We start from the raw sequence: 14,364 nt of genomic DNA, 5'->3' as shown, positions 1-14,364 counted from the left end.
AATGGGAGAAGTCTAGCACTCGCAAGTGAATAAAATAAGTATTTAAAGAGATTGAAACATTTATTTTATTGAAGAACAAGCTTTCGGACGGAGTCCGTCCTTCATCAGGTGCGATACATTGCACACTTGGTATTTATACTTATACTATATATTTATATATATATATACCTTCGCTGTCCCCTTTCTCTGATGTACATTAGTATAAATATCTCTACCAAGTGTTCAATGTATCGCACCTGATGGAGGACGGACTCCGTCCGAAAGCTCGTTCTTCAATAAAATAAATGTTTCAATCTCTTTAAATACTTGTTTTGTCCCCAATGCTAACACCGGCAGTGTGAATAGTTAGGATCATTCGAAGTAATTTCATCTCAGTAATGTGTCAATTCTAGGATAGGTGGCGAAAGCTACCGCCCGTTCTAAAGGGAAATGTCACAGTATCCATCCATCCACGCCAATCCATGCTCTGGCGCATGCGCGCCCCCGCCGGGCGCGCCGGCTTTCTTGATGCCGAGAGGAAGCGGGGCAGCCTACGAATTTGCATTTCGACGGCTTCTGCAGGAAATGGCATCATCTTTGGATTTTACGAGTAGTGATTTTGAACAGGAACTCATTGGTGCGGTGCAGGCTGTGTCCATGCCTGCGATGCCTGCACGGCATAGGCGTTGCCATTTTCAATTTGGGCAGGCCATTTGGCACAACGTGAGGCCTGTGGACTAGTGGTAGCCTACACACAAAACGAAAATGTGCGTGTGTTGGTGAGAAAGTCGGGGTGCACGGACAAATAATGCAACAGAATCGTGGCACAGGTATGAACTTCTTACTCTTTCCACATTATAGCAACACGGACACAAAGGGTGCCTGATCGAAGGTGTGGCAATTCTGAAAGCAGCAGCTCGAGATAAAAATTCAAGATCACCTGCATAATATATACAATTCCAGAACACATTGGTTGTTTGTGTTTAAGTCTTATACTAATTACCATAGTGACATTAATTGAACAAGATCATTTGCATACAAACGTGATAATTTTGTACACAAAACTTTCATGTCATGGTCACAACATACCGTTTCGAAATGGAAATTGCGTGGTATTTTGTGAGATTTCTACTGGAATTCGACACAAGAAAATATGACACGTGATTGCAGAAAAGTGGAAAGGGGGGATCTATTTATTTTGACAGGAAAGGTCCGGGAGGGATGGCCAGTGGAAGGATTAACACTGGATCCTATGGCCATCACTGTTCTTATCACAGTTGTGATTACCACTAACTTGTGGCAAAGTTTTGGACTGTGGCACAGGTGGCACTGCATTTTTACCTAATACTGCTGACCTTTAAATGACACCTCATTAGGCAACCCATTTTAATGTTTTATTATTAGCCCATTGTGGGCATAAGAAAAGTGATAGCATGTAGTAATGATACCTACAATTAAATTAATTACGGAAATAGCCTGTCATAAGAGAAGTTAGCAATTTGAAACGAAGACATGTTGACTATCACGTATACGCTCTATCTGGTGTGCACATTGTATTGTCAGAAGCAAGACACAGAGGGTACCTGGGTCAAGCCCATAGCGATACATGCAGTCTGATCCTCTGGTCTCCCTTCCTTCACTAATAGCCTATGCTGGGGTTCTAAAGCTTTGGAAAGTGTCTCTTGGCCCAGCCTTCTGGCCATGCTTTCTGGGTGAGGGATTCTAGGCATCCCCCAGCGAAGCCACTGATTGTTTGAGTACAAGGTTCCAGTGCAATACAGCACGTGCCATAATATAATGCATGCAACATGGAGGTGTAAACAAAAGCATAATAATAAACAGACCGTACATTCTTACTGGCTCATGGCTGTTGGGGAATCCCCTCACACTGCAATATCCATTGCCTAACACGCTACGGCTTATTGCAGGAAACTCAAGAGAGTGGTGGGCGGGCCCCCACCCAAATATCTACGCCTGCTTGGAAGCGCTGCACTGGATCGAATCAGCACAACGTGTGGGGTATCTCCAAGCAGCAAATGGCGCTGTTCAACGCAAGCGGGAAAAGAAGTGGCAGAAGAAGGAGGCCCCTCGATCCTCTGCCTTGTGGAAAAGACTCCAGGCAGGGGAGATCAACCTTCCTAACAAAAGCCCAGAGGTACTGCGGCTTGTAATTGCTTAGGACAGCAATATCACATATTTATGTACATATTAGTGCGCCTGTAACGTATATTACTCTTTTATTAAATTTATAATCAATATTGGAGCTATGTAAATAGCCCTGGGACACCCGCAGCAAAAACAAAATAAATATCAAGCACAACAACAAAGCACAAATGAACATGCACAACCAGAAGCTATGGGTGTATAACAACCACACACAATCGTGAGAACAAAATATAGCGACAGGACACAATGAAACCAATATTAATATGTAGAAATAGAAACAATTGCAACTGGTCAAGGACCTCATCAAAGGCAGGGATTGGAACCGTTATTTTTTCTGGTTCGGTTGGGGTTCAGCTCCGCAGCAGCGCAAAATATCGGTTCGAACCAGTTCAGGAAAGTGAATTTTGAGCAGATTGAAATGGATTAAAAGCGAGCACATCCTTACGATTCTCAAACAACACAAATGTACTTTTGTTGTTGTTGTTGCCGACACAGCAGTGGTTCAGAGCGACAACACCAACAACAAATAAGTGATGATTATGTAGTGGAATGTTTCGCCGCTGAGGCTGCACCCTATCCCATTGCTTGAGGGGAAGAAGGTGGTGAATGATGATGAATGTTCAGAGCAAAACCGCATGTTACAGATCTGCATTTCAGGTGCAACGTTAAGGTAGCATACTGTACCCTCTACGTTCACTCATCTTATACGCCCTGTTACATCCTGCTCAGGGACTGGCCGTTATTTTCACAGCCCAAAATGGAAACTTGGGGGTTGCTGGACGACAAGAAGCACGTATAAGGATTACACTTGCATTGTAGTTTTGTTTCGGTTTTGAATTTGTTTTCAATGTGGCTCAATCTGCTGTGTAAATCGTAGTTCTGATCTCTCACGACGCTCATTATGTCTGAACCGTTTCGCGAACCAGCAACCGCAATATTTTGGTTCGGCTCAGAAAAAAATACAGGTTTTAGCGGTTTTCGGTTCGGGTTCAGTTTCGGTTCTGATCCCTGATCAAAGGAATTGAAAGGTGGATGGAGAGAAGATGAAGAAATGGAATATAGAATTCTGAACTTCAATTCTAGGATTTGAAGTACATGTTTCATATGGCAATATTTGATCCCAAAAGTGGAGCACCAAGTAAGGTGGAAAGCGTACAAAGAGCACAATGTAAAAATGCAAATAGACCTCTACCGAAGAAACGTCACCGTGACGTCGGTAGACATAGTGAAACCGAAACAGTGCTGGCGGAGAACACCGTCGCTTTACAAAGCCATATTCCTTCACAAAGGTCACGGGTGGCTTCTTTGTATTGGTGGAAAACACAAATGAGGTGACGTTTTTAGTGGCTTTCGTGTCTTCATTTGCGTTCCCGGTCCAACGCGGAAGGAAACGAAGGCTTCATCCAAGAGTTGCGTCGTCTGCATGTCAGCGTTGTAATCCTGTGCGGAATGTGGTTTGTTATTGGGACTTAGTTTGCGCTTGCTTTGTACTGAGACGCCATGTGAACTCCGAGAAAAACTTGTGCCCTTCAAGCTCCAGAAGATGGAAGAGCCCGGTAGCCACCTTTAGGAAGGGCTACCGAAAAGATAGGGCTACCGGAAGAATGGAGCAGAACAAGGCCATGCAACTAATGATATGTAAAGAATTGCGAAAAATCTTACAGTATGAGAGGCCACGTTAAAACGTGGCTTTCTTGTGACTTATTTTTTGCTGTAGTAGTTCCACTCTACCAAGTTGGTGGAGCTGTTGTACCATCTGACATCATTTGTTTATAAACAGGGATAGGTCTATTGCCAGAAATCTCAAATTTGAATTTGGAACAAAAAATGAGAATTTCATCGTACTTGATTGTAGACTTTCATGAGAACGTAAATTGAGGATTGTCGATTTAGAATTTTTTGCAATTTGAAATTTTGAACATGAAATCAGAATTCTAATGAGAAATTTCACTCTTAAATTTAGAGTTGGAATTTGGAATGTAAAATGAGAGTTTTCAATTCAGAATTTCACTGCAGCATTGAATTTTGAATATAAAATCATAAAACTACTTACAAATTTCACATTTGAATTTATGATGAGAATTTAGAATGTCAAATAAGAATTTTCAATTTCAAATTTGACAGTGTGCCATCGAACACTTTCCAGGCCGCAATCAGTCCATTGCATGTGTTGCAGTGGTCTGTGAAAAGTGAATGGGAGGAGGTTCCTGCTCTTCAGTGAAGTGAACAATGGACAATACACATTGTGCTTCTCTACTGAAGAGCTCTTTCTCCTGCTTGCGTAGGGTCACATTGTTTTTACTTGACCACGAATTTAGGTGAAATATTGACCATCAGTGTGAACAAGGGCAGTGCCTTCTTGATGCCTGGCGGCCTGTGTACGAATTTGCATTTTGATGCCTCGAGGTGAAATTGCTAGTGAAACGTTGCTTCAACAGGCACTCACTGGAGCACGGCAGGCAATGTTTGTGCCTGCCCAACAAAGGAGGTGTCGTTTTCACACACGTGCAGGCCTGTGGACTGGCAGCAGCTTACACCCACAATGAAAACATGTGCACGTTTGTGCCGCTCACTTTTGTGCAGATGGCATGGGGTCTGTTGAAGGCACAAATAAGGAACAAATAATGCAACTTGGACTTGGTAAGGGGAGGGGACCTTCTTACCCGTTGCACATTATACAAACACAAAATGAGAGTTTTTAATTGGGGATTTCACACTTTCTTTTGGAAATGGAACTTAGAACAAAAATGATAATTTCGTTGTATTTAATGATAATTTTTGGTTCAGAATGTTACTGCAATTTTGAATTTTGAATATGAAATCATAATTCTACTGATGAATTTCACACTTAAATTTAGAATGCAAAATGAGAATTTTTAGTGTATAATTCCACAGTATGCTCTTGTACAACACAGTCCATGGTATAATCTTCAAAAAAAAAAAAAAAAAAGAACCAACCCTTTTGGGCCACATGCTATAGATCAGGACACCACTTCCTGCTTGCAGAGAGCTGGGACCTTTGTGGACAGTCATTGTTCCGCTTGTCCACAGAATTTTCATAAAATATAAACAATCGGTGTGGACAAGGTAGCTTGCAATGTAGAATTGCACACTTCAATTTAGAATTGAAATTTAGAATGTAAACTGAGAATTTTCAATTAGAATTTGGCTCTGCAATTTGGAATTTCGAACATGAAATCCGAATTCTAATGAGAAATTTCACACTTCAATTGAGCATTTTCAATTTATTATTCCACAGTATGCTCTTGTATACAACACCGTCCAGGGCATAACCTGTACTCCCCCTCTCAGTCGCTTACTCCCTCTTTCTATCTGCATTTGCCGTGTAACTCCATCAGTGCAAAGAATTACTCCCTCTTGCCGTCCAAATTCTAATCAACAAGTTATACGTGACATCACCTCCTCCTCGTACGGTGACTTTTGAGTTGTGAAACTTGTGTACTACACTGCAGCCGTGCATATGCTGGCCCAGTTTTGATATGTATTCCATAGTTTTGCATAAATGAGTCTCAGTTGGTGAAGTTCTCAACCTTACGTGAAGATATATCCTGACATGCGACCTTGTGATACACTCTTGGGCCCTATACCGATGGGGTAACTTCGCCAATAATTCTGGTGGTTGCCGTGGTACATGGAGCATCCCAATGAAGGCTATACTGAGTGATGCACGCATGTTTTCTGTGGTGGGTAGTTCTCTTGGACTATCCAAATCCCAGAGCAAGAAGGTTAGCACACCCCTTCTTCTCAATGGAAAGGTGCTGAGGGAACCTCGGATGCTTTATGGGACTACCCAAATTTCTTAGAAGAAGGTATCGCAATAACATCCTGCGCATAAACCTTCTCAGTTGCGTTGTTGTAAAGAAAAATAAAGGAACTGCATCTTATGGTAGGTAATGGCGTGTTGGATGCAGAGGTTTATCCAGAATCCCAAGCACGGAAAAAATGGGGGGGGGGGGGTCATTATTATAGTTACGTCATTACAGCTTAACATATCATTAGCGACATGTGTGTAAAGCTGAAATCGCTAGGGCACCCCCTGTAGGGGGTACACAGGTGAAAAAGTTAGGGGGGAGTCACTGAACATTTGGGGGAGGGGGGTTTAGGGGGATTATGGATAAATCACTGGTTGGATATAATGGCATGGAATCGAGGGGAGAGGGCAAAGCGTGCTTCCCCCTCACTACTTCTCCTGCAGACGGACGCTGCCGACTGTGCGGGTGTTCAGAGGATCATGGTGTTATGATGACCTGTGAATAAAGGGAACGCAATGTTCAGGCTACATCGGATTTTGTTCGTAGCATTCCCGCTCTGGTCTCAAACAGCATTGCGCTTCATCTAGTGTTATCAAAAATTTTATCTGGTCTAATTTCCGCCTTGTGTGCTCCGTACACCTCGAGCGGCGTTTTCCCCACGATTTTCTTTGGCTTCCGCTTCTCTCAGCTGAGATTTTGCAATATATGAGGCAGACGGATGTCTGAAAGGGGAAGAGTGTAAGAAAGGTGCAGAAAGTTTGGCCATATAAAGGACGGGATGTGGCGACGAATGAACCACATGGACACGTTCGTTCGACTGCAGTCTCGCAGTTGAACTTCGCGGGCGTTGAGCGAGCCATCCTCGAGAACCGGCGAGTAAAAGTTCGGGACATGGCCGGCCCAGCGCTGGAACGTTGTCCGGAAAGGTCATTCTTCTTCAAGACAATGCCCGGCCTCACACGGCTAGTTTGAGGATAGCAACCGTGGCCGAAATGCGCTGGGAAGTTTTGCTCCATACACAGCCCAGATTTAGCCCGAAGCGGAAAAAAAAAAAAAACAAATAAAAATAAAACCTTCCAAACCGATGAAGCACTTAAAAAAAAAAAAAATGTCCTGCAGTGGCTACGGCAACAGCCCACTTCTTCTTCCCACACAAAATCCATCAGAGAGTTTCCCCAGCGAGGCAGCGGTATGCGCACGGTGAAAAACTGACGTAGCTTGGTGTTTCCCGGATTTCCCATTATATTTAAAGAAATAAAAGTATCGGTCAACATTGAACGTCCATTGCACGTTCAGTCTTGCTTTTCCTCCATGCACGCTCACACGTGTGCACGAGATTATGGATCTCTATCCGAGAAACGTCATCATGACGTTGGTAGACAGACTGAAACCGAAACAAATCGGAAGGGGAGGGCTGGGTTCCACGAATGGGCACTTGTTCGCTGCCTCCTATTGAAAGAAAAGTAGGACCGAGGGTCGCGCGTCCCTTTCAGGGGCCGTCGTAACCCCCTCAAGACCGTGGCTTTCGGGCGCGACCTTGTTCGCCCCTCGCCTCGAGCGTAGTTCAACTCTACCAAATTGGTGGCGCTGTCGAAGACTATGACGTCATTTGTTTGCAAACAGGGAGAGGTCTATTGCAGTCTATGATGCAATTTACTTTAATGTATACAGGAATGGGGCGCAACATAGGGACTTTTATAATGGCACGATCACCTCACTCAACCAGAGCACGTCGAAATGACGAATATAATAATACACTACTGTTTTCATTCATCTTTACAATGACATATTCAATCACTTATGTAATCTCTCACCATGATCATAGTCGACTTTCCGCACCCATTGTCTGATATAAAGTGTGGCACGCGATACTGGGTACGCGTGCACCTGTACTCATTGTATGGGGTGACACGTTCACTTCCTTTACGTAGGTGTCCTACCGTTATCAACACCTATGTAACTTGCCATGTGTTGGGCAACATTCGAGAGCTTTATTACTGCTATTGTTATCGCGCGGACAGAAAGAAGGTGGCAGTTCAACGCAAAATAGCAAACCGCTCTGTTGGCTTGTCTCTCCAAGCCAGTGCATACGCGCATACACATGCACATGCGCTCATTGATCACGTGCGTCATAGATAACGGCTACTCCAAATTCAGGATGTGAATAATCTTATCATGTGAACAGAGTCCAGCGATCCTGTCACTGCTAATATTGCTGGCGCATCGAACATTGGACGCTCTTCTTTTGTTCCGTGATTGTAGAACCATTACGTCTAATGGTTGTTAAAACTTACAGTGGGACATACAGAGATATATCATGTTGGTATGCACAGGGCGTAATCGGGGTGGAGTTCCGTCGACGGACTGGAAGGTTTCAGAGAGACAAGAATGTTGGAGTAGTGACGTTGACAGACTTGTGCCCGTTACCGAAAAAAAGGAACTAAATACCGTTACCCGTTACTTCAGAAAAAAGTAACTAAATACGTTACTCGTTACCAACATACAAAAGTAACTAGTTCTCGTTACTCACAGGTAACGAGTTACTTTTACGTTACCGCAGCATAGTTAAAGGAGCCAACAAACACGCCGTCACTTTCCTTCAACTCTTTATTAATGAGGAATTGCACTTGAGGAGGAGCTGATACTCGAAATTTGTCGTCCGTCCTTCGTGTTCCGTGTCTCTCGGGCCGTTACCATTAATCTATATCAGTTTGCCTGGACCTTCTCCCTTGTTTCTGAAGTGGGGGTGATCGGAGATTACGAAAACACAAGAAAAAAACACTGGTTTTCGTGCCACAGATCACCAACGGTTCCCCAAAACAGACGAGAAGCTGCGTCATAATTTAGAGCGCTCAGAAGCTTAGCAAAGATAACGAAAGTCGAAACGCGTTTCTTCTAGCCATAGTACAATTGGTGGCCATTCTTGGGAAGGAGTGATGGTCGGAGATTACGGAAACAAGAGAAAGGACAACAACACATCCAGTGAGGGACTGCAATAATACTTTGAGTCACACGTCACGCAGGTAAAATCTGCAGGCATTGCGCCGCACGGAATGCCGAAATGTGCTCCCCGTGCTCATGAAAAGGAACGAGTAACGTCAGTAACGAGTTACCAATTTTTGTAACTGATTCCGTTACTATTACAATTTTTTAAAAAGTAACTGAATCGTTACTTCGTTACCAAAAAAAGTAACCGTTACCAAGTAACGAGTTACTTGTAACGAGTTAGGCACAACTCTGGACGTTGATGTTGTTCAGAAGGTGCGCGCTCTGCCTCAACTAATCACGAGGAGCTCCTTACTTAATGTACCTAGATAGTAAGTCACCTAAAACGTAACCCAACGCAGACGACGACAGCTACGGAGAAGAGGTAAACCGAACAAGCGCACCGGTTCGTTCCTGTATAGTTGTCCTCCTGTGCGCATGTCCCTGGTAAACCGAATGCACTACCCAGCTCAATAAAGTTCCATATAGGACTAGAGCGCTAAAACGAGACGAACACGGTATACGTGTGTACGTGTTCGCGTCGTGGTCGTGGTTTTAGTACTCTCAGCCCTATGGAAGCCAGATACCGACAATACCAAAAAGATGCTTTAGTAGCCCAATAAAGTGTACCATTGTGGTATTATTCAGACTAGAGTTCTGATCCCGGGATTTCGGCATAATTTCATGTCCCGAAATCCGGTGGCTTCAGGAGAATAAATTTCGGCTTTCTTCGGTGGAACGAGTGAAAATGAAAGAACGCTGTCTTACGAACTTTTGGTTAGCGTCTCTTCTCGGAAAAATGTCATTTGCAATTCGAAACCGGACGAACCTCGTCGTCCAGAACACGTGACAAAGACGTCAGCTGCTGACTCATGTGAACCACGCAAGCCAATAGCCATAGCGGAGTAGTGTATGTTCCTATCCAAAAGTCTACAAAAATATTGCAGAGTCTCTATCTGCGTCTGCAGTACCAGTACCTCTGTTTGTGTTCTTTTGACCCCTTAGGAATAACGTATATCTGAAAGTAAAAAGAGAAAACGGAGACAGCCTTTCAGAAAACTAGACCCGGCCGCTCCCCAGAACGCAACAGTTATACTCTGGATGAAAAAAAGGGAGAAGAGCAAAACGCATCATTTAATGTATTCACACAAGCGATATTCCCCAGAATATTCCTTTCCCTTTTCCTTCCCTTTTCCCTTCTCTTTTTTTCTTTCCATTAAACATATCCCCCTCCCCCAGAATATTCCAGTGGAACATACGAGAAGCGTCGTTGATTTTAGCTGTACAACTGCTGAAATATCCAGGAAATATCCTGGGGTGCAGACACAGAAAGTTCCATAGCAGACGACAAGAAGAGACGCACTCCAATGCAAAGTCGATATTCCAGTACGGCACGAATGCTTAGTATGATACGTGACGAGATTTTTGCCGCGTGAGCAGTTTTTCTTTTTCTTCTTGCGTTTTCCACTAGAATGTTCCGTGGGGGTGGCAGGAAACGCGCACTGTATCGCAGTTTATGACAGCATGGATGTGCATTTGGATGTACTCCTATATGACATCCTGGGGATCGGTGCGAACAAATCCCGATTCCGTCCTGGAATCCACATTAAAAAATCCAGAAATTCCGGGATTGTAAAACCGGATCGACTATGGTGCTTTAACATTGTATTGTATTGCCTTGCCCCCTCATTGGACAGTCATATATCACCGCTCTTCCGCTCACGCGTAGACATACGTCGGCACAGTTCTCTTAGAAGTCGGCCCAGGACGCGGATTCCCTAGGGCGTCAGACGTGACGTTGCCCACCTCTGTGAGGCCGACGACGGCGAGCCCTTTCATCACCACCACCCACCACCACCTCACCCGTAGAAACACACTGTCGGGGCATATACTAAAACTCCCGAATGCTCATGGCTGTACTTATGTCCTTACCCAAGCAGCACTATGCACTGAAAGTGGAGTGCAAGGGGGTAGACGGTATGTGTCTTATCAATGTTCTTTAGTTCTACGGGTCTCTTCAAGACCTTCCACCTATTCGCCCACCCCGATTGACCCGACTTTCAGTACATTGCGCTGCTCCGGTAGGTGCATCTTGAAGTAATGCGGGCTTTCGTTTGGAATGCAAAGTCTAATGCCACTTCTATTAGGCATGCCATCACAATTGTATCGCGCGCTTGAAGACGCTTTCCTGTAATTGCGTCAGCTCTTGCACTCTGGCTTGCAGCTATTTCCGTCATGTTAAGTAGATTACCTTATCGTCCTTCTAAATAAGAGGAGCTCACTCATCAAAGCTCAACCACTATCTTCTTTGGGGCCGACGTTCAAGAACCTGAGCAACTTATGAAAAAGAAGATAAGCGTTGCTTTCCCGCGTGCTTTTTGGGGGTAGGGAATTCCGATTTCATATCGCACTGCACGGAAGAAGCACATTGGCTGGAATATGCAAACGGAAGTGATACGTTGTGTTACGTTTCTTCCGTTGACGCTTGCCTATATAAAGGGATGGCAGCGGCAGAGCCCTCACTCTTGTTGTGTTTGCTGGATTGCAGTGGTTTACATTCTACAGGTAGGAGAGTGTTTTCGTTTCTTGAAAGAAAGTGCCGTATGTGTTGGTGCGGAGGTATAGTGTACGCTATGTATAGGCACGTGAGCGGGTCAATTATAAATTAGATATGCTAGTCTTGACGTTTACGCAGTTTTATATTAACCTAGGTAGGTCATTTACACTTTCCAACGAGCAGGGTACTCTTAACATGTAATGAATTCATTCATGTTTTCCTAAGTGGTGGTGTATTTCACGACTTCAACAAATCTCTCTCGAACCTTGAATGAACAAACGACCTGGGCTTTCACCTGTCGCTCTGATCGTTCTTTCAGAAACTTAACCCACTGGAACCCGAAGATGCCAGAGGCGAAACCAGCTGTTCAAAGCCAATTCGTCAACCGGCTTGCCAGCCTTCCGGCTGTGACGTCCGCTTTGGATACCGCGAAGCAGTCCTATGTCCACCTGAAGGACTTCAACGGACTTTTGGGTTACGCTCTTGATACGGCCGAGCGTTCTGCGTCTTTCGCTGTGGATCAGTCGAAGCCACTTCTAGAGAAGTTCGCTGGTCCTCTCCAGTATGTTGACGGGCTCGCATGTAAGGGCCTCGACAAGGTTGAGGAATCTTTCCCGCTTGTGAAGAACCCACCTGAAAAGATTGTCGCCGAGGCAGCGAACTTCGGACGCAAGAAATACGATAATGCTGTGGAGTATGGGGCGGCGAAGGTATGTCCTTACGGCGTTAGTCTCACATTCCTATGTCGTCGATAACGTTTACTTCTTCTTAGCTGGACTCTTTGAAGCAGTACTCGTCCCAAACTCTGCACGTGCTGAGTCACCCACGTGAGACAATCTCTACTGCTTACACGGCCTACAGTACCATGGTCTTCGACTACACAGAGAATGCTCTACAAGCTGTCGAGGATGGACTCACAAAGGTGCGTTCATGTGACTATTTTGAGTCATTTCAGATGCCTACCGTTTGTATATGCACTCGTATCATTTATAAAAAATGTTGTGAAATCTTTCAGCATATGCAAAACTTGGGCATTGATTCCTCTACACAAAACAACCAAACATCGAAGGATCTGCGGTCCCGTCTCGGATCTTTGTCTTCAAAAGCCAAGGTCTGTTTGACGGAACACGCCCACCAACAGGTTGTCCACTTCAACGACTCCGTCGCCAAATTAAGCCAAGCCATCGAAGTCGTTCAACAGATGAAAGCAGGTCTTCTAAACAAGGAAAAGTCCTTCCAGGAAGTCTTGAGGGAACTCGGCAAAAACAATGCGTGGCTTAAGACTGTTCTGTCGGATCCCGACCCTAATGCACCCCAGGTCTGTACCTAAACATCGCTGCTTCGAACAGTTCAAATATACGCCTGTTTCTTTTACAGACCCTTTCCCGTCAGGCCTACGTCGTCGCGTCTAACATTGTTAACCAAACCAACGCTTCTCTCGGCAACCAGTTTCCAGTCGTCAAGAAGCTCCAGGATGACCTATCTTCGCGCATCGCTGTCGTAATACAGAAGTATACGCCTCACGACGATGTTACGAGTCTTGCTACCGCCGCGGTTTCAAAGTTGAAGCAACAAGTAGACCAGGTCCTCAAGGTTACCGTTCAGGCCACAGACTTCGCGTTCAGCTTCCTCGTAAGTTTTTCGCATTTGCTTTCTGGACAGTTCTGATACTTTTTGTTCACATTTTCAGGTGTACGTGCCTATCCTGGACAAGTTTACCTCCAAAAGTCCTTCTCCGAACACCTCAACCGATGCTGTGTCAGATTTCGAAACGAATTCTGAGGAGTCTTCAGAGTAACTTCTATTATCCTGTTATTTAACGCCTTTTGTTCAGTGTACTGGTTTTCATTAAACTTGTCTTTTTTACACCACAAACTGACTCCGCACTGTTACAAATCATGACTCATGATGATGATCCCCGTTCACTGCACAGATCAAAAGGTCTCAGACAAGCTGCTAGATGAACTTCGTGATCGAAAAGCCTCTGTGTGAACGGTACATATGTATTGAGTCCTTTGGTGGCGGATACTCTGGGCTTATCATTTCTTCACTATGTAGTGTATTCACAAAAACTTATCACATCTCCTGCACAAGTCGTAAATATAAATGACTGCGGTGAGCAGGAAAGGTATCGGGGATGTAACCCTTGACAACAGGCAAGCTATCGAACTCTTTCTAAGGGAGTTCAGGAAACAAAATGACGTTGTTGCGGCTCGCTCTGTCGTGTCAGGCTAGCGCTCAAGACAAATGAAACTATAGCTTTTGTTGTAGCTGCGCACGCGCAAACCATGAAGAGCTTCGCGCAGGGCGCAGAACCAGCACGCTATCCCTTACGTACGCAAAGGCGATAGCGTACGATACATTAAAGCGCACTAATCACACTTCATGAGCAGCGCAATGTACTGAGAGGACCAGCGAACGAATAGGTCGAGGTTTTGTTCTTCATGGGCAGCGTGGCGGAAGAAGGCACCACACCTTTAAAGCAACTGCAAGCCACCCTCATGTACTTTCAATGCATTGTGGCGCTTGGGTTGGTTAACGTAGAAAAGTGCGCCCGGTATGCTAATGTTGGATGTGGCCAGGAACGCCGGGCTACTCGATATAGCCGAAGGTGATAAGCAGGCGAACTCTGGCCTCCCCTTGTCTAGACGCTCCTAAGATAAGAATGCGCGTGCTTACAGCTCGCTAAGAGTATTTTTAGTTCACACCAGAGTATGGTTCCCTGGCACGATTATGAACAAGGCTGGTTCGCGGACTCTAATTTGAAGCACGAGAGAAATGCCTATGCGCATAAGTAATATATTTTCTTTCACGAACATTGAATGTATTGCAGGTAAACCATCACTACAAATATTCCACCCCGGGGTAGTTGGAAGTGACGAGCATATGGTGGTACCTACTGTA

At 44.7% G+C, this 14,364-nt stretch overlaps 1 protein-coding gene and 1 long non-coding RNA gene across 2 annotated transcripts; both read left to right on the top strand.

Annotated features, from left to right (window-relative positions):
- Positions 1-474: 474 nt before the first annotated feature.
- Positions 475-2,237, top strand: LOC135388988 (uncharacterized). The gene is made up of 2 exons (XR_010421554.1): positions 475-809; positions 1,908-2,237. It is a non-coding gene; the product is annotated as an uncharacterized LOC135388988 (long non-coding RNA).
- A 9,125-nt stretch (positions 2,238-11,362) lies between these two features.
- Positions 11,363-13,335, top strand: LOC135388984 (perilipin-5-like). Its single transcript, XM_064618877.1, has 6 exons — positions 11,363-11,468; positions 11,780-12,170; positions 12,233-12,382; positions 12,476-12,778; positions 12,838-13,092; positions 13,151-13,335. The coding sequence occupies exons 2-6, from the start codon at positions 11,805-11,807 to the stop codon at positions 13,256-13,258; spliced, it is 1,182 nt and encodes a 393-aa protein (XP_064474947.1). The 5' UTR covers positions 11,363-11,468; positions 11,780-11,804; the 3' UTR covers positions 13,259-13,335.
- The last annotated feature ends 1,029 nt before the right edge of the window (positions 13,336-14,364 follow it).

Source organism: Ornithodoros turicata, chromosome 3 (genome assembly GCF_037126465.1).
Source record: "Ornithodoros turicata isolate Travis chromosome 3, ASM3712646v1, whole genome shotgun sequence".
NCBI classification, from domain to species: domain Eukaryota; kingdom Metazoa; phylum Arthropoda; class Arachnida; order Ixodida; family Argasidae; genus Ornithodoros; species Ornithodoros turicata.
Note: the sequence above shows the minus strand (reverse complement) of the source record. Positions and strands in the feature narration are given on the sequence as shown.